Source organism: Aspergillus stella-maris, assembly GCF_047715825.1.
Source record: "Aspergillus stella-maris strain CBS 113639 unplaced genomic scaffold BDV14scaffold_55, whole genome shotgun sequence".
In the NCBI taxonomy this organism is placed as follows: Eukaryota; Fungi; Ascomycota; class Eurotiomycetes; order Eurotiales; family Aspergillaceae; genus Aspergillus; species Aspergillus stella-maris.
In genome coordinates, this window is record NW_027396849.1 from 115,645 (window position 1) to 138,872 (window position 23,228).

Consider the following 23,228-nt stretch of genomic DNA (forward strand, 5'->3'; position numbering starts at 1 on the left):
GTATCGTTCCAATACAGTATGGTCATTTATGCACCCGACTCGCCTGAATTCCCGATAAGATGCGGTAAATACACGGTAACACCCATCTCCACCACAGCTCACCTTGAATGCGCTCGCAGAAAAACAGACAGATCTATAACTCAACTTCTTAGCACAATGCAACTATAGCTAAATAAATATAACATCCCGACATAAGATCACAAGCACCGTCCAGCTTTATCCGTGAAGAATGTGGATCCAATGAATCATCCACCCATTGAGTCGGCGACTAAGTCTGGGAGCACGGCGTAGATCCCGAACCACGCGGGAGCCCAGACTGCGAGGTGTGAGTGCAGCTGCTGTCCAACAGCCTGGGGATGAGCACAGGGCTCTTCGCGAACACCGTCAGCTGAAACGGATTCTGATTCTGACGGGGAAGAATAATGTCAAGGATGAAGTGGAAAATGGATCCAGGGCCTGTCCGGGGAAGCTTCACTTGCTACCTATGGATCGCCCACCATAGCCAAAGTTTACTGTCTCGGGGACCATCACTGGTTGACCCATTATTCACCACTGCTTCATTCACAATCCTGGTCCCCGAGAGAACCAGATTTCCGTCCGAGTTTCCTGGTCAAATTCCACCCCGGGCGGATCGCCCCGGCCTTTTCCTCAATCTCATCTTCTGAGTCTATTGAGGTCGTGCAAGGATGCGTGGCGTGGCTTGAACCTTTCGCTGTCGCTGTTGCTGTTACTCAGATTGCCTGAAGAATGTTCACCCCGGCCCATACTTCGCTGGGAGCTTTGCTGCTCTACCAAAGCTCTTCTAGTCTTCTGCTTCATAATGGCTCGGTTTTTGGCATCTCGTCGCTGCTCTCAGGAGTCATGCTCAATCCCAATCGAGACAATGTTCCTATAATTGCCGGCCTGTTGTCGAGTGTGCTTCCGATCTATCTATTCATGCCGTCGTTGTTGCCGACGTACCCAGCGGCGCCGTCGTCGTGGGCCTCGTTGCTATCCACGGTTGGAACTGGGTTCTTGCTTGGTTGGGGAACAAAAGTAAGTCGAACTTGGTCATGCGAAAGTAGAGTCAATGACTAACACATGACAATAGAGCGGAAAAGGGTGTACATCAGGACACATGCTCTGCGGTCTCTCACGTCTATCGCCTCGTTCGCTGATTGCAACAACCATCTTCTTCACAACCGCTCTGCTGACGGCCAACTTTGTGTCGGGGATCCCGCCTTGCCCAGCTGGAATTCCCTGTTACACTCCCGTCTACCCTTCGAGCTCGGAACTCATGTTTATGGTGGGAGCGACAACTCTGACATTCGTTACCAACGCCCTCATCGTTCCGCGGACACTGGACAAATCCGAACTCTCGAGGTCGATATTTTCCTATCTTGCTGGACTGCAGTTTGGAACTGGGCTGTTCATTTCCGGAATGGCCGACCCTATGAAAGTCCTCCGATTCTTTGCCTTTCTCACCGATCCAGCTCGCTTTGATCCATCTCTTGCGCTGATCATCCTTTTCGGCATCGGACCATCGCTCATAACATACCTGACGGTTAAACCTGGTCAATATGTAAGCCACAAGGGAGAGAAGCCGGTAAAACCGACATTGGCGGAAACATGGAGACTCCCCACTGCGACTGTGGCAGATATTGACTGGGTTTTTGTGCTTGGAGCAATGGTGTTTGGGGTAGCTTGGGGGTTGCGAGGAGTATGCCCTGGACCCGCGGTCCTGCGCTCAGTCCTGCAACCAAAATGGGGCCTTGCCGAGATGGCTGGGTATACGCTGGGTAGCCTCATCTGAGCTTTCATTCTGTACATATCCTCCAAATACGTGATGACGAGCAAGAATACCGCTGTGATATAGACTTAGACAATTGCACAAATTTAAACCCCGACAGTTGCGCGCAAACTCAGAAGCTATGTGGTAGTCAGTACGAGGAGTGCAAATCAAGGTCCAAAAAGTAGTGTATTGGGCAGTATATCGTGTAAATACATTCGAAATGGGTATCAAGTCAACAAAAGCGGGTGAAGCTTACAATTCAGTTTTGCCAGGGCTGCGCTTCTTTTCCTTCGTCGCTGGTAAGAAGCCCTCCAACTCCATCCATTCAGCTGCGAACCCAGCAATGAGAACACTCCAGTCTTTTACGGTATCCATATCAAGATGTTCACCGTCGTCTTCAGGGGTATGCCAAACCTCGGGAAACCCACGGTTCTGCCAGAAGTCAACAACATGCATTACCTCAACACCACGTTTGAGGAATGGGATGTGGTCATCTGCTACAGGATCATGCGGGGAAATCTCGTGCTCAGTTTTCAACGCATCTGGAAACCACGTCTTACCCCCGGATTTGAAAAGACCGAGGTCTCTTAACCGACGTTCCACATTTGCAAGCTTTTGGTAGGCCCAGTGTGTTGTCGGAAAGAAAGAACCAATGATTGGATCCTTGGAACCCAGCAAGTCTAGAAGGACAAACAAGGATATGGATGAGAGCGGCGTTTTGTATATGGACATCGCAGGGTTTACTTCAGAATCCCATTGCTGGGCCAGTGAGCGTGAGCCGTACAGAGAATCAGTCGCCGTCCAGTATTTAAAAGCTTCCTCGCCGTCTAGGAAGATGACCTGGATGCCAACGTGATCGTCCAGAGAATGACCATGCGTAGCCTTCATTGACTCCCATTTTTTCGTCAGAGCGTCATCAATGCTTCGCATAGCATGCATAATCATCGCGCACGGTGCAGCACTGTCAATGGCACCAATAAATCCTTCGGGCTCGTACTTGCTGTCGTAATGGGCGACGAGGGTAAGTCGTCCCACATCGCCTTTTGAAGCAAAGGGAGGATCCCGATAGGCGATAAAGTTCGAGAACGGGACCTCCTTCCCGTCAGAGACAGGGGTCACAGATGTCGAGTTCTGATACTCAACACTCCAGTTCGGCAATGAGTCGCGAAAGAAGTCGGCGAAGTGGTTGAGTACCGCAGCGGACCCCGGTGTGCCAGCAACCCGGGGGATGAGGATGGGCGATAGAATCGCGCCGTCGTGGATATCAAAGTCCTTTCCAGGCCGCGGAATCGCCTTCAATGCCTCATCAGAAACATCTTCATACGCTAGACTAGGGAAGACGAGAGATATGACTGTGACGCATATTGAGATAAATAAGCGTAATGTGCCGACGTGAGCGTACTTCATCGCGACGGAAGGAGCGTGGAATCAGGAAAAAGCATTCACAAGCCAGCGCCAACAGCTACTAACCACTTGCGCAGGAGAATTGACCGAGAGCGAGGAGCTGCCAAATAAGAGAATGCTGATTGCTGCTGATTGCTGCTGAATGTTGATGCTGATGCTGCAAGATGTCCTGAACTCCTCCAGATCTCTCCTGTTATCGACTAATCCCGATTGGGAAGTCATCAGCCAAGGCCGCGGCGATCACGTTTCGGAGCTTCAACTTTTGGTCTTCTTATATACAATCTCTCTCAACAGGCTCCCAGAGCTGCTGGTAATAATCGCATCTGCCAATCAATCTCGGCCTGTGCGGACTGAACTACGATCTTCTCTTATATACCTCCGCATCATGCCGCCCGTCCTATTCCACCCGCAATTGCGCTTCGCGCTCCCTCGGTTCGTGCGGAGAGAGCTCTGCAGCAACTTGAGACTTGTTCGGCCAAAGACTACTCGCAGCGCCCCTCAACCACCGAAAACCGAGATCCCTTTATCAAAATTAAAATATACCGGCAGCAATTCCCTGCGAACTCCTCCCCCGTCCGCAGCAGGAAATGCGAAAAACGCCCTCCGCAAAGGTACGTAGCACGCGACGGGTGATGGATATGGTGCTGAACCTGACTTCTAGGACCACCGGAAAAGATACTGATATATCACGGAGGAACCGGACGCACCCTGTTTCTCGGAGTGTTGCGGATAACGACGATATTCGTGTTCGGCGCATCGTGTCTGGTGGTTGCTCCAGCTTTCATGAGCTCCGAGTTTCCATCATGGCTAGGCCCAGCCAGTATGACTCGCCCCCCCCCGTTTGAATGGCGATATCACGCTAACTGAAACTTCCCGCAGTTGTAATCGGCGGTGCTCTGCCTATGCTTTTCGTTGCCTATACGGCCGCTCCATATGTTAACTTCGTGCACCTGGCACTTCCCATCTCCGTTCGACGATCGCGAGAGCAGGCCGTGCAATATGCGAGACAGCTTCCCCCAACCGCTACGTTATACATCAACACCATGAAATTCAACACAATTCCCAGACAAACTGAGGTGCGACTAATGGATCTTGTCCCCGACAAGACGCCATTCCGCCCTGTCAGTTTTCGAAACAAGAACCCGCGCCCACGGCCATGGTGGCGGCCAAGGAGCCTTCAGCAATTCTTCACAGCGGAGAAAAGCAAGCCAGGAAAGCAGTCGAGCACATTCTATCCAGAGCTGTGGGAGCAGATCCACAAACAGATTCAGAGTAACCGCTGAGAAAATCCAATTGAAACCAACCATTTGGACATCATCATTTTCCACAAGGCCAAGGGCAAAACTTGGCTTAGCCTCTGCATTGAATTCTTCTCTCTCTAAAAGCTGTAGACTGACGAGAGTGTTGCTTACAAGCCAGTCAGTTGCACTATAACTTGCAGCGTGACTTGGAAGTGAGCAAATAATTGCTCAATTGCAAGGAACTGCCTTGTGTTATTCCAGCACATCATCTCATCTTTACTTTCCCCCTCCAACTCTTTATTTATTCCCCTGTTTCTTCCTTCCCTCACACTTTCTTCTTTACCTCTTCTCTTGATCAAAACTCCCCATCTACTAGGACCTGTCTCTTGCTCTTTGATCCCTCTCAAACACCCTGCTTAAAACCATATATCCGCCACCTTACACTCACTTTCTATTTCTATAATTCAATAATGTCCGGCGCTGGCAAGAACAAACCTGAGGGTCTCTTGGGCCTGACCCAAGGTGAAGCCAGACTCATCCTTCTCGGTGTCCTATTCAGCGACGCCTCTGGCAAGGTTAGTTACGCTCTCCATCCATTCTCATGTACCGCCCCCCACTTCAAATGAGCTAACAGAACGTTGATAGATCGACTTCGACAAACTCGCCGCCAACGCGCATTACAAGAATGTCGCATCCGCCTCCAGCTCCTACCGCCAGGCCAAGAAGAGATTCACCACCCTCAACAATGTTGGCACTGGTAGCTCGGAGACTGCGACTCCCAACACTACCCCGGCCAAGGCCACCGCCACGAAGAGAAAGAGAGCACCAGCAGCCATCGATCCAGACACAGCCAACAATGCCGCAAACGACAATGCTGACGGTGCCGCTGAAAATGAAGACGTGGCATCTCCCACCACGAAGCCCAAGCCCAAGCGCCAGCGCAAGGCAACCCCAAAGAAGGACATCACCGTCGAAATCGAGACTTTCCCGGTCAAGATGGAGACTGAGAGTGATCAGTGAGTATGCTAGCCTCTTGAGCATCCAACGATCTAGGATCAAATTAACACAAAGCAGATCCGAGCTCTCTTCCATCCCACCCAGTCCGCTATCAGACCTAAATTCAGAAGCGAGCTCAGAACCCGAACCAAAACAGCAAGACCCTATCAGCAACAACGACCAAGCCAATCCCAACACCATAATCACCACTAAAAGCAAACAAATCCCAGCGAATACCAACCTAAGAAGCGAAGAGGAAGAAGTCATGACCGATCTCGACGTCGACGCTGAATTCGCAGCCATGGAGAAGGATCACAAGTTGACGGGTGCTTGAAGTGGTAGTGCCCAGCTTGATTCTTCGCCTTCTCGAGAGTGCAATCGTTGGTATTTGGCTTGGCTGGTCCTTTTGTTCTTTTTTTTCTTCTTCATCTTCTTTTCAATTGCAAATCCTCGCGATTCTTTTCTATTCACGACACGATGCGGTGCTCTTTAGGGCACGCTTTAGGTGATTTACTCCAAATCTAGTCGCAGAATCTCTCTACCCTACCTACGTTGATTTTAGTCTTTTCTTACAATTTTGCAGAGGAATCAAATTAAATATGGGCATCTGGATAATGGCGCTGGATATTTGCTTTTCTGTTCTTTGGGTTTTCACCATGGCTCTCAGATAGTATCAAGGGCAATGCAAGAAACTTCGCGTTTTACAAATGGGAATTCAAGATCTAACTTCAAGGGAAAACCAAATAGAAAGTAGAATAGAGAAAACTGGTTCATTCTAACTCTATGTTTAAGCATAAGATATCTGTAGTAAACCGAGACCTTAACAAACAATACCCGTTCACTGCCCTTAACGCCAAATACAGACCTGACCCATGACTGCACAACCCAATAGAATGAGGAGACAAGTAAAGAGGTATTAGAAATACAGACACCACATATCACAGAGCAAATCACAAGATTCAAGCAGATTGTCGTAGAAGGCAAGAGAGAACCAGGTTAGAGCGCCTCAATTGCCCTCCTCAGAACCTCCAAACTCCGATCAGTAACCTCCGCCGAGCTATCTTCCCCTTCTTTACTCGTCTCCCTCAAAGCCCAAGCAACATCACTCCACCACCCCAACCCAACAAGCCCGCCTCCCTTCCTCCTTTCCAAACTCTCCGTCAACCGACTCGTATGCTCCCACTGTCTCGCCGCGTTCTCCGCACACTCAATGACCTTATTCGAAATCCCGCACATAGCCGCACAATGCATACCGAAACTGCCCTCCGCAACGCCAGGCTCAAGCTTATAGAGGAACGTCACGCGGCGCTCTTCGTCGTCGACGTGGATCTTCATGCGCTTGGCTGAGATCTCGGGGTGGTCTTTGAATTCGGTGGCTAGGGAGTGATAGTGTGTTGCGAAGAAGCCGAGGGCGCCGATGTGTGTTGCGACGTGGTGGAGGACGGCTTGGGCGACTGCGACGCCGTCGTAGGAGGATGTGCCGCGGCCGAGTTCGTCGAGGATTACCAGGGAGCGGGGGGTTGCTTCGGAGAGGATCTTCTTTGTTTCGGAGAGTTCGACGAAGAAGGTTGATTGGGCGGCGAAGATGTTGTCGTTTGCGCCGAGGCGGGACATAATACGGTCGTAGGGGGTAAGCCGGGCGGATTTGCATGGGAGGTAACAACCTATCTGGGCCATGATAACGGCGACGCAAGACTGGAGTGCGAGAGTCAGTGAAAGTGAAAGAGGATATGGAGATTTAGGGACATACCATGCGGAGGAGCGTAGACTTTCCGGCAGCGTTGGCTCCGGTTAGCAAGTCAATGTTGGGAGAGCTGCCGCCGAGTTGGATGTCGTTGGGAATGAAGTCATCAACGGAGGAGAGAAGACAAGGGTGTCGGAGCTCCTGGAATTCAAGGACACTTCGTTCGTCGTCAACAAATTGAGGGCGACAGCTCGGTTCACCGAGACTCGCTGACGCTTTAGCCAAGCTGATCAAGCAGTCCAGCTGCGAGACAACCCGAACAGCCGCGAGCCAGGTGGCATAGTGTTCATCAAAGCGCTCATAGAATCGTTTGGCCACCTCCTTCACAATCTGACTATGTGTCTCTTGAGCCTCTTGCAACTTGCGAATGGCAGTTCGCAGCTCAGGGAAGTAGTAGCGCTTGACTTGCTTGGTGGCGGACATCTGATCCCAATTCTTTGGAATGCCCTTCACTTTGATAGGAACCTCCATCTGGAAGATCTCCTTGCCGTTGTCCCTGTAGCAGATCGCTGTCGAGCCCAACTCGCGTCGGGTGCGTTTCAGGAGGTCTTCGAGATCTTGGTGCAGCTGCTTTATTTCCTCTTGCGAGTTATCAAACTCTTCTTCAACTCCAGGCTTGGGAACAAGGATGCCAGCTTCCTTTGCCTTGGAGTGATCGAAAGCGCTCTTCCAGTAGTCCAGCAACTCGGTCAAATCAGGCATAGAGCTAATCAGCTGGCCAATAACACCTTCGCCAGATCCACTGTCTTTGAGCAAGCTCATGGTGTACTCGATTTGTTCAAAGCCCTCGAGGACTCGCACAAAATCTTGCGCCTTGCAGTTTGCAGCATGAATGCGAGATATTAAGCGCTCCAAGTCAGGCATCTTGGTAAGCTGGGAAGAAAATTGGTCCCGGGTACTGGAATCAGCGTTCAAGGCGTCCACAGCATCTAACCGCGCGTTGATGCGCTTCGGGTCAATCAAAGGGTGGCATACCCACTGCTTGAACATACGCTTTCCGAAGGGTGTCATACAGCGGTTCAGGAGTTGGAATAGCGTGCCGTCAATGCCACCATCAAACGAGTTCGCAAAGATCTCCATATTGATCAGAGTCTGTCCATCCAAGACTAGACTGGAAGCTTTCTTGATTGGGTCGTACCAAGTGAAGTTCCCAATTGTAATCAGATCTCTCTCGATCTTGAGAAGTCTGAGATACTGTACCAAAGCTCCGAAAGCCGACATGACAAGCTCCTTATCACGAGCCTGGCGAAGAGCATCTGGCCATGCATTGACGTTGTCGGAGTCTTCGGAAACAAAGTACTCGCTGGCATCGAGTTCCTTGACGGTGATGTCGGCCTCCCAAAACTCTCTGCCCGGCTTCAGGTGGTTCCAGATCGTGGTTGGACCGGTGTTATTCTTGAGAATGCGCATGGCTTTTTGAGACACTGTTGATTTCTCCAGAAGAAGCTCCTGTGGGCGGGTCTGGGCAACGAATGTCTCGAACTTGGTCATATCCACATCGTCGACGAATTCTGTAAGGAAGAACTGGCCAGTCGCAGTATCGACGAATGCGATACCGAAGGCTGGACGGTCTTCAATAATGGCCTCTTTGATAGCCACACAGAAAGTTGACATGTCGTCCTGAAGCATGCCGCCTTCAACGAGTGTGCCCGCTGTTAAGACACAGGCTAATTCGCGCTTGATAATCTTGTCCTCCTTGCCACCGGCCTTCTTGCCATTTCTCTCACGCATTTCCTTGCCAAGGGCAGATTCAGACTGATCAACCCTTGCGATCTTGAATCCTTTTGCCACAAACTGGTTGGCCCAGTGGTCCAAGCTCGACTCCGGAACTCCAACCATGCGCATGTTGACGCGGTCAGTAAGTTTGAGATCGAACAACTGGTGCCCGATAGTGGCATCGTTCTCATAGAGTTCGTAGAATTTGCCCTTCTTAAAGAAAACAACAGTGTCCCAGAATTTCTGCTTGATTTCCCAGTACTGCTTCTCGAATGGAGAGAACTTGGACCAAGCCAGGGGAGGAATGTAGAGTGTGCGAGGGTCATATTCAGGGTCGCCAATGGGGTGTCCGTCAATGTCCCTGATATTCGCAAGCCAGGGATAACGCTGCTCGGGCTCTGTTGTATGAGCTTTAGGCTTTGCGGTACTTGAGGTTGTGTTCGTGGTTGGTGCGGCACGAGCCTGACGAGGTTCGGTGTTCTCGGGGTCAAATGTCCACTTCAATGCGGTGCCCGACGAAGCATCAGGAAGGTCGAGGTCGAGATCTTCATCAACAGCAGGTGGTGACGGTGCTGGTGTCGACTTGCTCTTGGACTGTGTAGCTGGTCGTTTGCGCTTCTTCGTGGGCTTCACTTCGTCGTCTGAATCATCTGGAACAACAAAGTCGTCCATTTCTGAAACGAATTAGTTCATAGCACAATCCAAAGAACACCATGTACGGACCGTCATCAGAGAATTCAGCATTCTGCGCATCTTCTTGGAACTCATCTTCACTATCGGGCGAGAGTTTCCGTCTCTTGGGAATTCGGCTGTTCTTGCGTCCCGGTTGGAATATCTTATCGTCTTCGTCTTCGCCCTCGGAGTCGGATTCGACATAGTTGACCTTCTTCGTCGCCTGAAAACGTCGTAACTGTCAGTACTCACCTGCGTATTCATGAATAGACTCAAGGGAGAGAACATACCCGTCGTGATGGAGAAGCCGCATCCTTCTTCAACTCCTCTCCAGGGCTCATCTGTAACCAACCCAAAACCCATCAATAAAGTTTAGGTACAAGACGAAAGTCGAGCACATACCTGTTTCATATCATCCTCATCCTCAGGAAGCCCTAGATCACTACTAGGCACAGGCGTCACGTCTTGCGTGAACTTGGAAGCGATCTTCGCGGATTTTGGGTCGCGTTTGGCAGGGCGGGACTCGGAAGCTCTCTGGGCAGGCGAAGAAGCCGGTTCTGCATTGCGCGTGGATGGCGTGGACGGGGAGGATTTCTGGAAGAAACCCAGAATCGATTTCTGGCTCTTCATGTTCTGGGTGCTGGAAGTAGAGCGCTTCAGCGGCGTCGCTGCGGGAGGGGACGAGGAGGCGGGCGGTGCCTTGGCCATTCTGGCTTTTGAGTCAAAGGCGCAGGATGGTACTGGTTGAGGGTGTATTTAGAGCATAACAGATAGAATTGAGATCAATTGAGGGATGAAATGGGTATGGGATAGAATTATGATAAGGGAGCAATGGGGATTGATGGATCGACTCGGGATCACGCGTCGACGCGTTTAGTGGTTTTTGGCCCGCCCTGGCGGATCAGTCATCCATCCACTCCAACCTAACCACTCAACTAGGGTTGATCATCCGTACTCTAAGTTAATGTTATGAGAGTTTGAGTTGAATTGGTAAAAGTACATGATAGGCTATAGTTACAGTTCTATCGTAGTAGTATAAAAGTACATAAGATTGGGTATTATTCGGCGGTCTCATCCGCGGTCCTATGCTTTGGTCTTCCGGAATTGTTCCAACTCTTCCCATCCAGGAGCTGAGAGACCAAGCTTCCTATATTCCTCATCACTGACGACCTGAACAATCTTCATTTTCCATTTCCCGACCTTCAAGATCATCACGTTATCCTCCAGGATAAACTCCTGTGTCTTTTCAGCATCCCAGGTCTTGATTGGCGTAAACTTCAATTCATCCGGCATGTCGCCACCGGTCTGTCTTTTCATAAGGCCAGGTTTGCTTCCCACGGTTGCGCCTTTACCCGTGATAAGGCGGACACCTTCACCTTTGGATGACACAAGACCAGCAGACCACAGCACCTTGTTGAAAGTGTTGTTAATAACCAGGGATTCAGGTAGGGTTACGCGCGCGGAAGGCATGTTGGCCCAGTTTGTCTGAGGGGCAAACTCGTTCCCAGCCGCCGGATTGATGAACTCGGCTGTCTTTGCATTGGGATGGCGGGCAATTGGGCGCAATTGTGAGAACGGGGTGGGTTCCGCAGTAGATGATCGTGGCCTGAACAGCTGGCGGTGCTGCATTGCCACGGCCTCTGCTTCGTTTTTACCGTGGATGAGATGGACGAACTCATAGGCAAGTGCGTGTTGTGCCACTCGCTTTGACGGGTCTTGGTTTTGTTCCTCCATGATTTCGGCGATTTTAGGGATGGGTATGAATGTGAACATCTTGAGATATCTTTCGACATCACTATCAGGAGTGCGGACAAAGAACTACCAAGGTTAGTACCAGAGGCCGAATATGCTGTAGTGTTAAGTTTTGGGACGGACCTGATATAATTCAAATGTGGATGTCATGTCCTTGTCCAGCCAAATAGCGTTACCCGCAGACTTTCCAAACTTCTCGCCGGATGGCGTTGTTAATAACGGAGTTGTGAACCCAATAGGCTTGTCCAAGTCATCGTACAATGGGTTGTAATCTTCTTGCATCCTGGTTTCTCTGCTGATCATCTTCACGGCATCCATGCCAAACAGAATGTTCCCGTACTGGTCACCACCACCGACCTGAACCTGACACCCTTGGCGGAAGAGTGTCCACCAATCCCACGCTTGTAGGATAGGATAAGTAAATTCTGCGAAGGACATTCCATCACCTCCTTTCGCCAGGCGAGTTTTAACACTAGTCCAAGTCAGTGTATCTTTCGTACTGTTTTGAGAGTACGGACTCACGTGTCTCTTCCTAGCATTGGGCCAAGGCGCATATACGCCCCTAGGTCGCGAAGAACCTCCAAGAGCGTGAGCTTATTCCACCAAGTATTGTTGTTCATCAAAGCACGTCTCCAAGCCCATTCTCTCTTATATCCGTAGCTTTCGCCATATGACTCAATGCTGGCGCCCAATTTCTTCAACTGCATATGCATGCTCGCCATGTTGGCCTTGCGAAGGGAGGAATGGACTTTCTCTCTGCCCTTTAAACGTCCCGTTGGGTCACCGACTCGTGCTGTGAATCCACCAAGCTAATCTGTATAAGCAATTGTTCAGTGTTTGCCCGTAGCTAGACTCACTAGGAAAGTGACTGGCAGGCCCCAAACATAGCCCCACGCGAGTACCATAAAAGGAAGCATATGTCCAACATGCAAAGAGGGTGCCGTCGGGTCTACGCCTGCATAGATTCCGACTCGCTTTTCGGTAAAGATGCGGTGCAATAAATCTCGTTCACTGTAGATGTCCAGATCTATAGTCAGCAGGTGATCGGTCGGTAAAAGGGCCACCAGAATTCTCACACACCCGACAACGTCATGTATAAGACCTCTCTCCTCCAAGTGCTCCACGAAGCTTTTTCTCTTTCCTAATTTGATATCTTTCGACCACATTGCCCATTGCTCCTTCGCTTCGGCCATTCTGCTCAAATGCTGTTTCGTGATCGTTCGTCGCTGATCCTGAAATGTCACTGATGCGGGGAGGACCGGCATAGGCCGACAGTCATTGGAGCGGGATGTACTCGTTCGCATAACTTCTGATGTTCGGGCATAATGGCGTGCGCCGCATACTGAGCGGAGAGATCTGCCAAAGGCTGTCGGTGCACTCGGTGCACGAAAGTGGGCGGCGCGAGGCAAAGAGAACGGACGTGGCCGCATCTCGCCGAACTATGAGAGATCGATTGGACGTTAAACGGTAAAAGACAGCTTGTTGGATAAATAAAACGTGGAGAGACTTTTTTGTTCAACCTCGCGCCTAGACGGAGATGGACTGCTCCCCGATGGAAAATCTTTGATGCGAAGCTGATTTCCCCAACAGGACTAGTTATCTATTGCTGTGCTTCCAGATTTCATGTCCTGGGCCTCCGCCGACAAGGTCTACAGTCTATACTCTGAGTAGGAAGTCTGCTAGGTGTCTGGGCTGCCAATGGTAATACACGTCAATCGATAGGAGAAGGCCTACGGCGTATGTGTCTTGCAGAATGTGTTCATCTAAATTCTTCTATAGTGTCTAACCATACACGTTTCTACAGCAAGCCTCGAGGATTCAGAAGTCGAGAATCGTTCTCGCATTTGCATATTCACAGGGTATCAAGAATTATTGAAGTATAACCGAAGAAAGAAATATTTGCGAAGACATTGTGTCCCCTGAGCCCTATCATGCGAGCGATGCCAGCTACGGCGGGGGTTGCCAAAGCATCTCAAGGGCCATGGTATCACCAGTTGTCTGCGAACACCACCAAGTAATGTATTGGATCAGAGATGCCTTCATCGCGTCCGTTAAGTAACAAGGTTATGTGCCGAACGCATATATCACTGTCCCTCAATCCGGCACCCAGCAGCCCTTAAGCCCCGAAGGGAGAGCTGCTAGGCTCCAAGACGAGAGATTGGATCATATGTAACACACTAGGCTTTCATCATCTGGAGATTTGTTAGCATTTGCATATCAAGGTGATTTGTGGTAGAGATAGCACTCACTTGTATAAAACTTGGAAGGATGAAAGAAGAGAAAGTTCGGAAGATTTTCCGCGGATTAAATTGTGGTGCGAGTAGACGCTAGTCCGCTTGAGGCGGGCGGGAGTATTCTGCCGCCTGTTTTTATGTGCTCCGCGATAGAGCAGCATCCCATCTTCTTAATCGGTATCTTTATACTGCGATTCTCGCTTCAATTGCTTGGGTTTCTGCTAGTAGGATGTTGGCTCGTGCAGTACATAGGAGTGCTCGTCTCCATGCGAGCTACTCGGGGGTTTCTCATCATGTACGCAGCAAAGCAGTACCAGGTGCCGGATCATATGTTCGCTGTCTCACTGTCCGGAGACCATTCCATGGAGCTTCCAATTTGCGCCAACAAGCTGCAAGTTCTTCAAAGCAACCGGAATTCCTAGAGAACTTCAAGAAAGCCGGTATGTCATGCACTATTTTTGAGCTCAGAATGCTCTGACTCTTGGTGTTTTAGCTAATCAAGAAACCATGATAGTGGAATTCCCGCCCGCTACATGCGATTTCGAAACCTTCATCTCTCAAGCCTCCGCTGGGCAAGAAGTTGTCCTACATGGCTATCTCGGTGCTCGAAGCGACATATCCAAGAAGCTTTCTTTCGTGCGGCTTATAGACCCTACCATGAAATACAACATACAGATCGCTTCGTTTGCCCGGAACGATGCCTTCCAGGAACTGCGGAATCTCAGACCAAACAGTCCTGTGGTGGTAAAAGGAAAGGTCCAACCAAAGAAGGCGAAGAATGAGGAGATGCAAAAGCTTGATCCGTGGGAAATTGCACTCGAAAACATTCAACTTCTCAATGACTTCCCCAGCGACATATGGATGGCGCCAGATATGGTACACCCGCCGAAGCACAGGCATCTGCAGCTCCGGTCAAGCAGTGAGCTGCGCGAGGCACTTCACTTCCGAGCGCGAGTGCGCAATGTTTGCAGGGAAGAGCTGGAGCAGAGCAAACCGCCCTTCGTCGAGATTGAGACTCCTCTGCTGTTCAAGTCCACACCAGAAGGCGCTCGCGAGTTTCTGGTACCGACCAGGAAGCGTGGCCTAGCTTATGCTCTTCCGCAAAGTCCACAGCAATACAAACAGATTCTCATGGCTAGTGGCATCCCTAGGTATTACCAACTTGCTCGCTGCTTCCGAGACGAGGATCTTCGGGCAGATCGGCAGCCAGAATTCACACAGGTAAATGAGATTTTCTCTGTCATTTACTATGGTAACTAACACAATTTCTGTCTAGATTGATCTGGAGATGTCTTTCGCAACAGGGGAGGATGTCATGCGAGTGGTTGAGGGTATCATCCGCCGACTATGGTCGAAATTAATGGACACCGAAGCTCCCTCGGAGTCTTTCCGAAGACTATCATACGAGGATGCAATGAGCCGTTATGGCTCAGACAAGCCCGACACCCGCTATGGAATGGAAATCCATAGGATCGAGAATCTGCTCCCGGTTGACCTAGTTAACAAGATTACACCCCTGCAGAACCCGATAGTGGAGATTTTCAAGATTGAGGGCAACGAGAATGACCCTGCAGCTACATCAAAGTTCATCACCAAATTCCTCGACTCGCCAGCTGGTGCACCATTCAACGAAAACCCCGAAGGCGGTCCAGGTATCTTCGTATACGACGCAAAGAGGCCCTTGTGCGGCCTACAACCATTCGGCTTCCAGGCCGCCGAATACGTCGAACAACTTCTTGACCCCGATCACGGTGATCTACTCGTTATCCAAGCCCGCGAAAATGCTCCATTGTCAGGCGGTTCGACCCCGTTAGGCGATCTCCGTCGAGCCCTACACTCCGCTGCCGTCGAAACAGGATTCAAGCCCGCCCCGACAGGCTTTGACTTCCTCTGGATCGTCGACTTCCCTCTATTCTCCCCCTCCAGCGACTCCGAGCCAGGCCAGGGCGGCGCAGCCGGTATATCATCTACGCACCACCCATTCACGGCCCCCAAATCCGCCGCAGATGTAGACCTCCTCCTCACAGACCCCACAAAGGTCGTAGCAGACCACTACGACCTCGTCGTCAACGGCGTCGAGCTCGGCGGCGGCAGCCGCCGTATCCACGACGCGGCCGTGCAGGAATTCGTCCTGAGGGATGTCCTCCAAATGCCGCCCGAGCGACTGCAAGATTTCTCGCATCTGCTCGATGCGCTGCGCGCTGGGTGTCCCCCGCATGCGGGGCTGGCGCTTGGTTTTGATCGTTTAGTGGCTGTTATGCTGGGCAAGGAGTCTGTTAGGGATGTGATTGCGTTCCCGAAGATCGGGAAGTTGGGCGAGGATCCGATGGTTAAGGCTCCTGGTGAGGTGTCGAAGGAAGCGCTGGAGACTTATCATTTGGGCTTGCTTGATGAGAAATGATGGTGTTGCTCGCCAGCCGTGATAAATTTACTTGCTTGCGCACACCGTACACCTGTACTTGTACTTGTACTATAGAACGATACCCTTTTGATGATATATACAGCGCTATGTGCATTACTCTATATGACGCCATCTCTCTCTCTCTCTTTCTCTCTCACTGCTATGGTCATTATCACTAAGAAGCATCCTTCATTATCCGGCCAGCGCTTTTGCGTCTCTCACTCTTGCGAGTGTATCCCATTTCACTTGGCGCCCAAAGCTCCAATAAGCATCACAACTGCGAGGCACTGTAGAGTCATGAACGCACCATCGCCGATTTGGCTAGCCAACACGAGAACTTGAGCAAATGAGCTAGCTCAATGTATACGAGTCAGATAGGTAGGTAGTCTAACATCGTTCGCTGAAGAATCCAGCATGCTATAAATAAGTAGGGGTCGAGCGCGTTGCCAAACATGAATCAGTGCACTCAAAGTGCTCCAGGAGGGCTTTAAGTGCTCCTCAAGAGTAGTACGTACTCTACGTACTGTAGCTTGCTAGTAATTATCCGTTGTTGGTGGCTTACTCTCCGGAGAGTGACAAGGATGACTGTTGCGGTTATACCGTCGTAGTACTCCGTAGTATCTTGGGTAGTTAGAGCAAGCCACCCAATCAACCCATAATCCAACTCGCATAAGTAAAATATTCTCAGCTCCCAAACATCACTTCAATTCAGTTCACTCAGTCATCTGAGCCTTACTTTCCTTCCCCTCCCTTTGATCTGGTTGTTCAGAAGTAAGACGCAAAAAAGCCAAGCAACCCAAGCCCGAACATCCCCCGCCAGAACCCCCTTCGGCCGAAGACGCTTGGCTTCTCCATGCCAACGTTTCCAGCTCCTTCCCAAGACTCTAGGATACAAGATGCTCCAGTTTGCCCAGGCCTCTTCATGAAATGATGATAAATATAGCCTTCACGCACACAGCAAGTGCCTTGGCTTGGACAAAACAGGAATAGTGAGCAGCGGGATGGGATATTTATAGCTCTAGTGCAGAATGGCACCTACTAAAGAGGCCTGAAACGGGTGGGCGGCTAGTGGGTGGTCTTGGTGGTACTTGGTAGGGCACTCGAATGAGAGGATGGAGTGGAGGGACAGCTCATATAGAAGAGTTTCCCAGGTTTCCAGGTTCCCAGCCAGCCCTACCCGACCTACTTCGTACCTACCTTACTCTTGTTCTTCGCCTTCTTTCCTTGTGGTTCCTACCTGGTTTCCGCCTGGTTCTCGCCTGGTTTCCACTTTGACCTTTGACTTGACCGGATTATTCCAAGACATATCGACGTGATATTAACTAACATTATTTAGTCTCGAGGGTATCTATCAATAAAATCAACAACAAGAGTGGGTTCAGCAATGGAGTCAACAATGAGGGTTCGTGAGATGGGGTCAGGGTGCATGAGTAGAGACCCAGCCGGGAACAGATGAGGACGAGGATAGAGGAAAGCGATGCGATAAGACGGTCATGACTGGTGCAACATGAAGGCCGTCTCGCCGCGAAAAACACAATACTGCCGAAGCAGCAGTCGAACGCCAGCGAAACAAAGTTGAGGGTTACAGCAAAACACAACACAGCACAGCACAACTTCACGGTCAATAATTACATATGTGGATTGCTTTGACTGAGGGAAACAACTCAATCCGTCTGCCGCATCTTCCCATTCCCACTGCCCGGCTGTAGCGGCGGCGGGAAATACATCTGATTCGTCTGTTGTCCCTTCTCCTCAGGCGAGTACGCTGTCGAAGGACTCGCAATCACTGGCTCGGGCACCTTGCTCGAAGAATACGAATATCCGACCTCCTGTCCTCGCCCATCACTATCAACAAACCCAAACCCTGATCCCATGCCGGGTGTATACTGCGCAAATTCCGGTTGCGGCGAGTTATACATCACCTGTGGGGAGTACATCGCCGGATTATTGTACATACTGCGCATACCCTGCGCCTGCGCGGGGTATTCCATCGCCCACTGTGGGGTACTAATGCCAGTGTCGTTCCAGCGGGCATGCAGGTGCCCCGGTTGTCGCAGGCGACGGGCCTTCTTGCGGCGCGAGCGGATGAAGAAGAAGCAGCCGAGTGCTAGGAGACAGCAGAGGATCACGAACCCGAGAATCGGCATGGCGATTACGAGAGCAAGGTTGTCTGTGCCGCCGCTACCGGAGATAAGGTTGGCTGTTGAGGAGGGGAGGAGGGACTCGGTGAAGATGCGGGCTGGGGTGATGGGGAATTCTTCCTCTGTGGGGGTTTGGAAGTGGCAGTTGTAGCGGAGGGATTCAAGGACTGAAACGACCATGTCAGTAAGTGCTTGGAGGCATTTGGAAAGTTGGACATACAGTTGGCCATGTACACCTGGCTACCCGCCCCGTCAGCTCTCGTCGTCTGAGTGAGGTTATAGCATTTGCCGCAGTCGGAGACCTCGTTATCGGCGAAGGAGGCCGTGTCGCACCATGTCTCGAGGTTCTCACCGGAGGGATTGGTCAGCTGAAATTCGATTGGTGATTCTAGGTCTTCGCATGCGACTGGACACGGATTCGAGATGTCGGCCACTTTCTCGGGGTAGCCATAGACGCACGATGAGAAGGCGAATCGAAGGTTGTCTATGTGTTCAACGTTAGTTCACTGATCAATCTACCAGACACAGGTCGGACATACAGAGGCCCCACTCGACATCCGATTCATTTGAGATATCATCAGTAAAGGTACTTTCCAGCTGGCAACTGATGCACTCTTTGAACCGTCGTCCGGTATCAGTGTTCGAAAAATCATTATCCAAACAGACAATTTCCGACGGCAGCGTATCGTTTGTCGGACTGCAGGAGCTCTCACACGGCGAACCAGGCGTCGTTCGAATGGCCGAAGCAAGCTGCCCGAGTTGGAGAAGACCGAGACCTCGACTCGCCCATCTCGAGGCTACGGCCGGCGAAACCATTTTATGGCCGTCAACGAAATGACAATACAATAACGACAGACGCTGCACAGCAAGCAAACGAGAAGCAAGCGGAGACTAACTCCTCAGCATCGAAGCCTCACTGCGCACACCCGCTCTATAATAGAGACGCAACTGCGACTGAACCGGATCCAGAGTGGTATGTATGTAAGAACGAGATTGGCAGGTAGGTTGGGGTCGAAACCAGCCAGCATCCAATTCTTAAGGTAGGTAAGACTCGAGTCGCACGATCAGCGCCCAAGAGGCATCTCGAGAGTGAACTGGAATCTGAACACTGGCTGTCTGAATCTGGGCGATCCGGGATACCCTTGTGAGCTTCGAAGCGAGCGAGCAAGCAAGACAACCAAGACAACCAAGCGAGCGAGAACAGGAACTGATAAAAGCCCGGATGGTGCGATCGGCCTCAACTGATTGACTTGAACTCTTGGAGAATGGAGTCTCTTGATTGATTCGGTTCGCGGCACAGGGCCCAAGCTCCGTCAAGTCATGGAAGTCAAGACTTGATCGGTCAATGCCCAGTGGCTATCAAGTCCCGCCCCGTCGTGCGATCACACAGATGAACGAACGCTGGGGGATGGATCCAGAGTCGCAGTGGCAGTGGCAGTCGCAATCAACAACTGGAGACAAGAGCTAGCTGTTGCTAACTCGCTGCACCTTGCAATGGCACCGCACCTTGCACCTCACGCTAGCAGCAGTCCTGCATCCCGCCAATGCCCCTCACGGGCGGGCCATGCAAGGACTCAACTAATCATATCCCCGGGCTATCAACAGGGGTGCGAAGAGCGAGTGTGACGGGGGTGATGGAGGACTGGAGGTTGGGGGATTGGGCGTTGGCGGGGAGTGTGATGTGACAACACTGCAGCCCGGTCATGGGATCTGATTGGTGGACGGCAAAGGGCCCTCTGTGCTTATGCGCGTTTATGCACGTTCATTGGCTGAGAGGCATCTGCCCTTGGCGCCGGAGTCTGTGATGAGCGAACTTTGACGGCCTTTCTTTCAAGATATGAAAGTTCGGCTAAAATCAATTATCTCAAATCATGGCTAAACTGTCAAGCGGTCGATTGGAGGTGAGCGTTTGTGGCGGAAGTGTCAAAGTCAATATGGAATTCGAGAATGATGCCATGAAACAACTAAAACAGTCAACCACTGACGAAGATCATTGTCACGGGCGCGGAACGATGAGCAGAATTACGGTTATCCGTTATTGGTCTAGCCAATATTAAGCAAGACTTTTAGGTAGCCAGTAGCTAGATTAAAGACAGGGTTTGTTTTGCTTGTAGGTAGATAGATAGATAGTTAGGTAGTAGTAGGTAGTTACTACGTAGTGTTAGACTAGATACTCGAATTCTGGGCTAAAGCTAACCCCTCGTTTTCGGTCTCTGCTCCGTCACCCGTCGTATCACTGTGGCCCGTGGCCAAAAGTACAAGGAATGTTAATCGGTAATCGACAATCGCAAACAAACAGCCCCCCAAGCCCGATAACCATGAACGCCATTATGCAGGTTGTATCATCGCTGTAGCCTAAGAATCAAACCAACTAGGAACAAAAGAGAAAATAAAAGCAAAGAGGAGATTGCACAAAGAACGTGGGCAGCGTGGGCAGCATCAGCATAAATTGGTCAGTTAGGCCGGGTTGGCCTGGTTTGGTTGGTTGGTTCATGACTCGGGTCATTCCGTCGCACAACTGGATATCGTGGTCGACGGAAAAGCTAATATCAGCAAACAAAGAACGACCCCTGTTCTCTTATTGCTTGCCTCAACCATACAGGTCGTCGTACGAAGGCACCAGTTCTTGAGATGCAGGGATCGGCCCCGCGTTGTGAACTTTGATGTTTGTGTCTGTGCTTGTGTCTGTACCTGTGTTCCTCTGGACTTGGGTCTGGGGGAGCAAGCCCAGCGGAAGGGGAGGCGGAGTCTTCTTATCGTGGTGCGGTGTATGTCGCGCGAGTCGTGGATCGTCGACGCTGAAGCTCGTTCGCTGCGAGCTCGCTGTGCCGGGGACTGAGAATATCGGTTCTGTGCCTGTGCTTTGGCTGCTGAAGCGCCGCATTCGAGACGTAACTGATAATGGGGGTGACTTTGACCCGCGCGAGTTGGCGTCGTCTGTTCCTCGCCGTCCTCGTGGGGATCCAAGCGAGCAGACGTCGTCGCCGGCTTCGTCGGCCGGATTGTCGCCGAATTTCTTCTCTTCCCAGGCTTTTGGGAGAGTTATATGCTTGGGTTGGACTGGCTGCGCTTTGGGAGGACGGCTCTTCGTCTTGGCTTGCCGTCGTAGTTTCGCATCGTAGTAACCCGTAGGCATGTTTAATGAGTTCGGCGACATCTCTTTCGGGCTCTCTGAGGGGGCAGCGCCATTGGTGTAGATGTATGAGTGGGAGTGATCCCCGGGATTTTGTTTCGGTCCATGTCCACGACCGTGGTCGAACGATACTGGGCTGGTTCTCGCGGAGCCTCCGCCATACTGGCTCCACGAGCCTTCGTTGGGAGATGAGATGGCCACATCACCCCAGCGCGAGTCAAGCTCTGAGGAGACCTTGCGCTTTCTCCGGATTCTCTGTATGATAGCCGTCATGATTCTGAGCGGGTTCTTCATGTGGTGGAAGCCTGGAAAAGACGAGGACTCGGTCAACATGAGCCCGCAGTGAAGCACATGGAGAGTAGTAGTGATCACAGTCTATGTAGGTAGGCTGAAAAGGGTCGTGAAGCATGTCAGGTAAGGAGACAGGGATGGTGGAAGAGAACCACATGCACCTTCACCACGTAGTTATGTACGGGGTCTGCCCCCCGCGACGGTTGATAGCCTCTGTCCAGTTGGGGCCCAAGCCGGCATGAAAGAGCAGAAGCAATATAAGGGTGCGGCAACGCCAACCTTCTGCATGGGATAAGCTTCTATCAAAGCATAATCCACCAGGGACCGCGAAAAAAAAAAAGAGCGAAGAGAAAACACGTCGGTGGGCAGGTCATGGATGACAGGCGCACATCAGCGATCTCCACGATAGCAGTTCAAAACAGGAGAAGCCGGACAAACTAGGGACGATGGGACGATGACGGAAGAAGGGAGACGTGTCCCGGGCCCGACAGTCTGGTCAGCATCCACTGTGTCTCATTGCGCAACTTGAGTCGTTGTCGGCAGGAATTTGGAATTGGAGGGGAAGGGCAGCGCCACTGGGGATCACCCGGGATAATACGCTGAATCCAGGCATCGCGGCGGGAGGTGAGCGCCACCAACAGCGGTAAGCTTGATTATCCTGCCAGATTCAGCAAGAGAACTCAGCAAGGCACTGCAGGCAGATACTGAAAGTTTGAAAGACAGTCTGAGATGGCCCTCGTTTGGCCGAGGAAAAGAGGGGGTGTGCAAAAAGTTGCGGCGCAGTCAAGGTGCATGACGAAGGAGACTTACAGGACCAAGCGGAGGAATTTCTGCAGGCAGGCCGGTGGTCTTCTTGGCACAGCGCTTCGTTGCTGGAGAGCAGGGATTGGGCCTCATCACAGGACTTGAATCGGGGCAGAATTTCCCTGCGATGCAACATGAAAAGAATGGAGATGACATGGAGGGCCGAAGACCAGGGTCTGAGTGGAGAGTTGGATGAAAGAGAAAAAGCCTCGACCAGGGGGGTCTGCCAGTAGAAAGTCGCCGCAATTGTTAGATCCAACAGAAAGCAAGCTCTCTGACTGGCCTGGACTGCCCTGACAAGCACCGGATGATCGTCGAGCAGCAGTGAGATTCGTCCATTTTATGAGGAGCTCTTAATGCTCCTCTCCGTCGTGAGTCTTGCTCAGTGTTTCGGCGACTAAAATGACCTCGACCGGCTGAAGAGTGAATATTCAGGAAGATGGCTTGCAAGTTGCAATGCTTGTCTGCGGTGGGAGTTGAAAAGAGACCAGAGCACTTTCCCAGTTGGGAGCGATGGCACTGGACCCGCACGGACTGTCGATCTGTTAGTCTTTAGATTGTTGCTGTCATCTCCAACTCACCAGCACCATCTCTTTCCTCTTCACCACTACGAGTTCAAATCACTACGCAGCAGAATCCACCGGGTAGCGGCACGTTCATTAAAGGTTAAGCATTTGTGCATGCACGCGAATTCGGACAGGCCAGCGTTGTGCAAGCCACAAGCGCATTGCCCAGTGCTCTAGTGGGGAAGCTGGCCTGTGTAGATCGATTGATTTGCACTCGCTTTGCTCCCCTGGCGCTCCGAGCCGTGTCCACGGTCCACTGTCCAAGCTTGACATCTGGTATCAGCGACTCGCAGGGGCTAGCTTAGTGGTTCCACTTCGACTAATTATCCGAGTAGTCTCGCTCATCACAGCGCTTGACCTTG

At 51.2% G+C, this 23,228-nt stretch overlaps 10 protein-coding genes across 10 annotated transcripts; 4 read left to right on the forward strand and 6 right to left on the reverse strand.

Moving 5' to 3' along the window:
- The first annotated feature begins 272 nt into the window (after positions 1-272).
- On the forward strand, positions 273-1,908 carry BDV14DRAFT_111603 (YeeE/YedE family protein). Its single transcript, XM_073765698.1, has 2 exons — positions 273-1,035; positions 1,091-1,908. The coding sequence occupies exons 1-2, from the start codon at positions 748-750 to the stop codon at positions 1,790-1,792; spliced, it is 990 nt and encodes a 329-aa protein (XP_073625092.1). The 5' UTR covers positions 273-747; the 3' UTR covers positions 1,793-1,908.
- A 37-nt stretch (positions 1,909-1,945) lies between these two features.
- Positions 1,946-3,320, reverse strand: BDV14DRAFT_179051 (glutaminyl-peptide cyclotransferase family protein). Its single transcript, XM_073769683.1, has one exon. The coding sequence runs from the start codon at positions 3,176-3,178 to the stop codon at positions 2,024-2,026; it is 1,155 nt and encodes a 384-aa protein (XP_073625093.1). The 5' UTR covers positions 3,179-3,320; the 3' UTR covers positions 1,946-2,023.
- Positions 3,321-3,457: 137 nt separating this feature from the next.
- On the forward strand, positions 3,458-4,713 carry BDV14DRAFT_111619 (uncharacterized protein). Its single transcript, XM_073765699.1, has 3 exons — positions 3,458-3,786; positions 3,837-3,995; positions 4,055-4,713. The coding sequence occupies exons 1-3, from the start codon at positions 3,561-3,563 to the stop codon at positions 4,456-4,458; spliced, it is 789 nt and encodes a 262-aa protein (XP_073625094.1). The 5' UTR covers positions 3,458-3,560; the 3' UTR covers positions 4,459-4,713.
- On the forward strand, positions 4,673-6,145 carry BDV14DRAFT_111626 (putative histone h1.3.). The gene is made up of 3 exons (XM_073765700.1): positions 4,673-4,991; positions 5,062-5,432; positions 5,491-6,145. Exons 1-3 carry the CDS (start codon positions 4,887-4,889, stop codon positions 5,744-5,746), a joined length of 732 nt encoding a protein of 243 aa, XP_073625095.1. The 5' UTR covers positions 4,673-4,886; the 3' UTR covers positions 5,747-6,145.
- Positions 6,146-6,150: 5 nt separating this feature from the next.
- On the reverse strand, positions 6,151-10,507 carry BDV14DRAFT_111634 (mismatch repair ATPase MSH6). The gene is made up of 5 exons (XM_073765701.1): positions 9,947-10,507; positions 9,835-9,885; positions 9,596-9,767; positions 7,163-9,546; positions 6,151-7,107 (listed from the first exon to the last, which is right to left on the reverse strand). The coding sequence occupies exons 1-5, from the start codon at positions 10,250-10,252 to the stop codon at positions 6,409-6,411; spliced, it is 3,612 nt and encodes a 1,203-aa protein (XP_073625096.1). The 5' UTR covers positions 10,253-10,507; the 3' UTR covers positions 6,151-6,408.
- Positions 10,508-10,510: 3 nt separating this feature from the next.
- BDV14DRAFT_179056 (tyrosine--tRNA ligase MSY1) lies at positions 10,511-12,833 on the reverse strand. Its single transcript, XM_073769684.1, has 5 exons — positions 12,377-12,833; positions 12,154-12,307; positions 11,819-12,105; positions 11,420-11,768; positions 10,511-11,362 (listed from the first exon to the last, which is right to left on the reverse strand). Exons 1-5 carry the CDS (start codon positions 12,724-12,726, stop codon positions 10,628-10,630), a joined length of 1,875 nt encoding a protein of 624 aa, XP_073625097.1. The 5' UTR covers positions 12,727-12,833; the 3' UTR covers positions 10,511-10,627.
- Positions 12,834-13,711: 878 nt separating this feature from the next.
- Positions 13,712-16,202, forward strand: BDV14DRAFT_179058 (aspartate--tRNA ligase MSD1). Its single transcript, XM_073769685.1, has 3 exons — positions 13,712-13,970; positions 14,045-14,751; positions 14,807-16,202. Exons 1-3 carry the CDS (start codon positions 13,760-13,762, stop codon positions 15,929-15,931), a joined length of 2,043 nt encoding a protein of 680 aa, XP_073625098.1. The 5' UTR covers positions 13,712-13,759; the 3' UTR covers positions 15,932-16,202.
- A 40-nt stretch (positions 16,203-16,242) lies between these two features.
- BDV14DRAFT_179061 (uncharacterized protein) lies at positions 16,243-17,044 on the reverse strand. Its single transcript, XM_073769686.1, has one exon. It carries the CDS (start codon positions 16,853-16,855, stop codon positions 16,697-16,699), a length of 159 nt encoding a protein of 52 aa, XP_073625099.1. The 5' UTR covers positions 16,856-17,044; the 3' UTR covers positions 16,243-16,696.
- A 551-nt stretch (positions 17,045-17,595) lies between these two features.
- BDV14DRAFT_191804 (uncharacterized protein) lies at positions 17,596-18,888 on the reverse strand (the record flags this gene model as incomplete). Its single annotated transcript, XM_073771538.1, has 4 exons — positions 17,596-17,817; positions 17,854-18,239; positions 18,293-18,556; positions 18,612-18,888. The coding sequence occupies 4 exons, from the start codon at positions 18,886-18,888 to the stop codon at positions 17,596-17,598; spliced, it is 1,149 nt and encodes a 382-aa protein (XP_073625100.1).
- A 1,774-nt stretch (positions 18,889-20,662) lies between these two features.
- BDV14DRAFT_203114 (uncharacterized protein) lies at positions 20,663-21,478 on the reverse strand (the record flags this gene model as incomplete). The annotated part of the gene is made up of 1 exon (XM_073774207.1): positions 20,663-21,478. The coding sequence occupies one exon, from the start codon at positions 21,476-21,478 to the stop codon at positions 20,663-20,665; it is 816 nt and encodes a 271-aa protein (XP_073625101.1).
- Positions 21,479-23,228: the final 1,750 nt, after the last annotated feature.

What these genes read in the sequence shown, in the direction of transcription:
- BDV14DRAFT_111603 (XM_073765698.1), top strand. Translation starts at nt 748, where the DNA reads ATGTTCACCCCGGCCCATACTTCGCTGGGAGCTTTGCTGCTCTACCAA. An exon ending in TGCTTGGTTGGGGAACAAAA is followed by an intron (nt 1,036 to 1,090) that starts GTAAGTCGAACT and finishes ACATGACAATAG; the next exon opens with AGCGGAAAAGGGTGTACATC.
- BDV14DRAFT_179051 (XM_073769683.1), bottom strand. Translation starts at nt 3,178, where the DNA reads ATGAAGTACGCTCACGTCGGCACATTACGCTTATTTATCTCAATATGC.
- BDV14DRAFT_111619 (XM_073765699.1), top strand. Translation starts at nt 3,561, where the DNA reads ATGCCGCCCGTCCTATTCCACCCGCAATTGCGCTTCGCGCTCCCTCGG. An exon ending in GAAAAACGCCCTCCGCAAAG is followed by an intron (nt 3,787 to 3,836) that starts GTACGTAGCACG and finishes CCTGACTTCTAG; the next exon opens with GACCACCGGAAAAGATACTG. An exon ending in ATCATGGCTAGGCCCAGCCA is followed by an intron (nt 3,996 to 4,054) that starts GTATGACTCGCC and finishes AACTTCCCGCAG; the next exon opens with TTGTAATCGGCGGTGCTCTG.
- BDV14DRAFT_111626 (XM_073765700.1), top strand. Translation starts at nt 4,887, where the DNA reads ATGTCCGGCGCTGGCAAGAACAAACCTGAGGGTCTCTTGGGCCTGACC. An exon ending in TCAGCGACGCCTCTGGCAAG is followed by an intron (nt 4,992 to 5,061) that starts GTTAGTTACGCT and finishes GAACGTTGATAG; the next exon opens with ATCGACTTCGACAAACTCGC. An exon ending in ATGGAGACTGAGAGTGATCA is followed by an intron (nt 5,433 to 5,490) that starts GTGAGTATGCTA and finishes AACACAAAGCAG; the next exon opens with ATCCGAGCTCTCTTCCATCC.
- BDV14DRAFT_111634 (XM_073765701.1), bottom strand. Translation starts at nt 10,252, where the DNA reads ATGGCCAAGGCACCGCCCGCCTCCTCGTCCCCTCCCGCAGCGACGCCG. An exon ending in TGCTGAATTCTCTGATGACG is followed by an intron (nt 9,547 to 9,595) that starts GTCCGTACATGG and finishes AATTCGTTTCAG; the next exon opens with AAATGGACGACTTTGTTGTT. An exon ending in AGTCTACGCTCCTCCGCATG is followed by an intron (nt 7,108 to 7,162) that starts GTATGTCCCTAA and finishes CTCGCACTCCAG; the next exon opens with TCTTGCGTCGCCGTTATCAT.
- BDV14DRAFT_179056 (XM_073769684.1), bottom strand. Translation starts at nt 12,726, where the DNA reads ATGCGGCCACGTCCGTTCTCTTTGCCTCGCGCCGCCCACTTTCGTGCA. An exon ending in CTTATACATGACGTTGTCGG is followed by an intron (nt 12,308 to 12,376) that starts GTGTGTGAGAAT and finishes GGACATCTACAG; the next exon opens with TGAACGAGATTTATTGCACC. An exon ending in GCCTGCCAGTCACTTTCCTA is followed by an intron (nt 12,106 to 12,153) that starts GTGAGTCTAGCT and finishes TATACAGATTAG; the next exon opens with CTTGGTGGATTCACAGCACG.
- BDV14DRAFT_179058 (XM_073769685.1), top strand. Translation starts at nt 13,760, where the DNA reads ATGTTGGCTCGTGCAGTACATAGGAGTGCTCGTCTCCATGCGAGCTAC. An exon ending in AGAGAACTTCAAGAAAGCCG is followed by an intron (nt 13,971 to 14,044) that starts GTATGTCATGCA and finishes AAACCATGATAG; the next exon opens with TGGAATTCCCGCCCGCTACA. An exon ending in GGCAGCCAGAATTCACACAG is followed by an intron (nt 14,752 to 14,806) that starts GTAAATGAGATT and finishes ATTTCTGTCTAG; the next exon opens with ATTGATCTGGAGATGTCTTT.
- BDV14DRAFT_179061 (XM_073769686.1), bottom strand. Translation starts at nt 16,855, where the DNA reads ATGAAGAGGCCTGGGCAAACTGGAGCATCTTGTATCCTAGAGTCTTGG.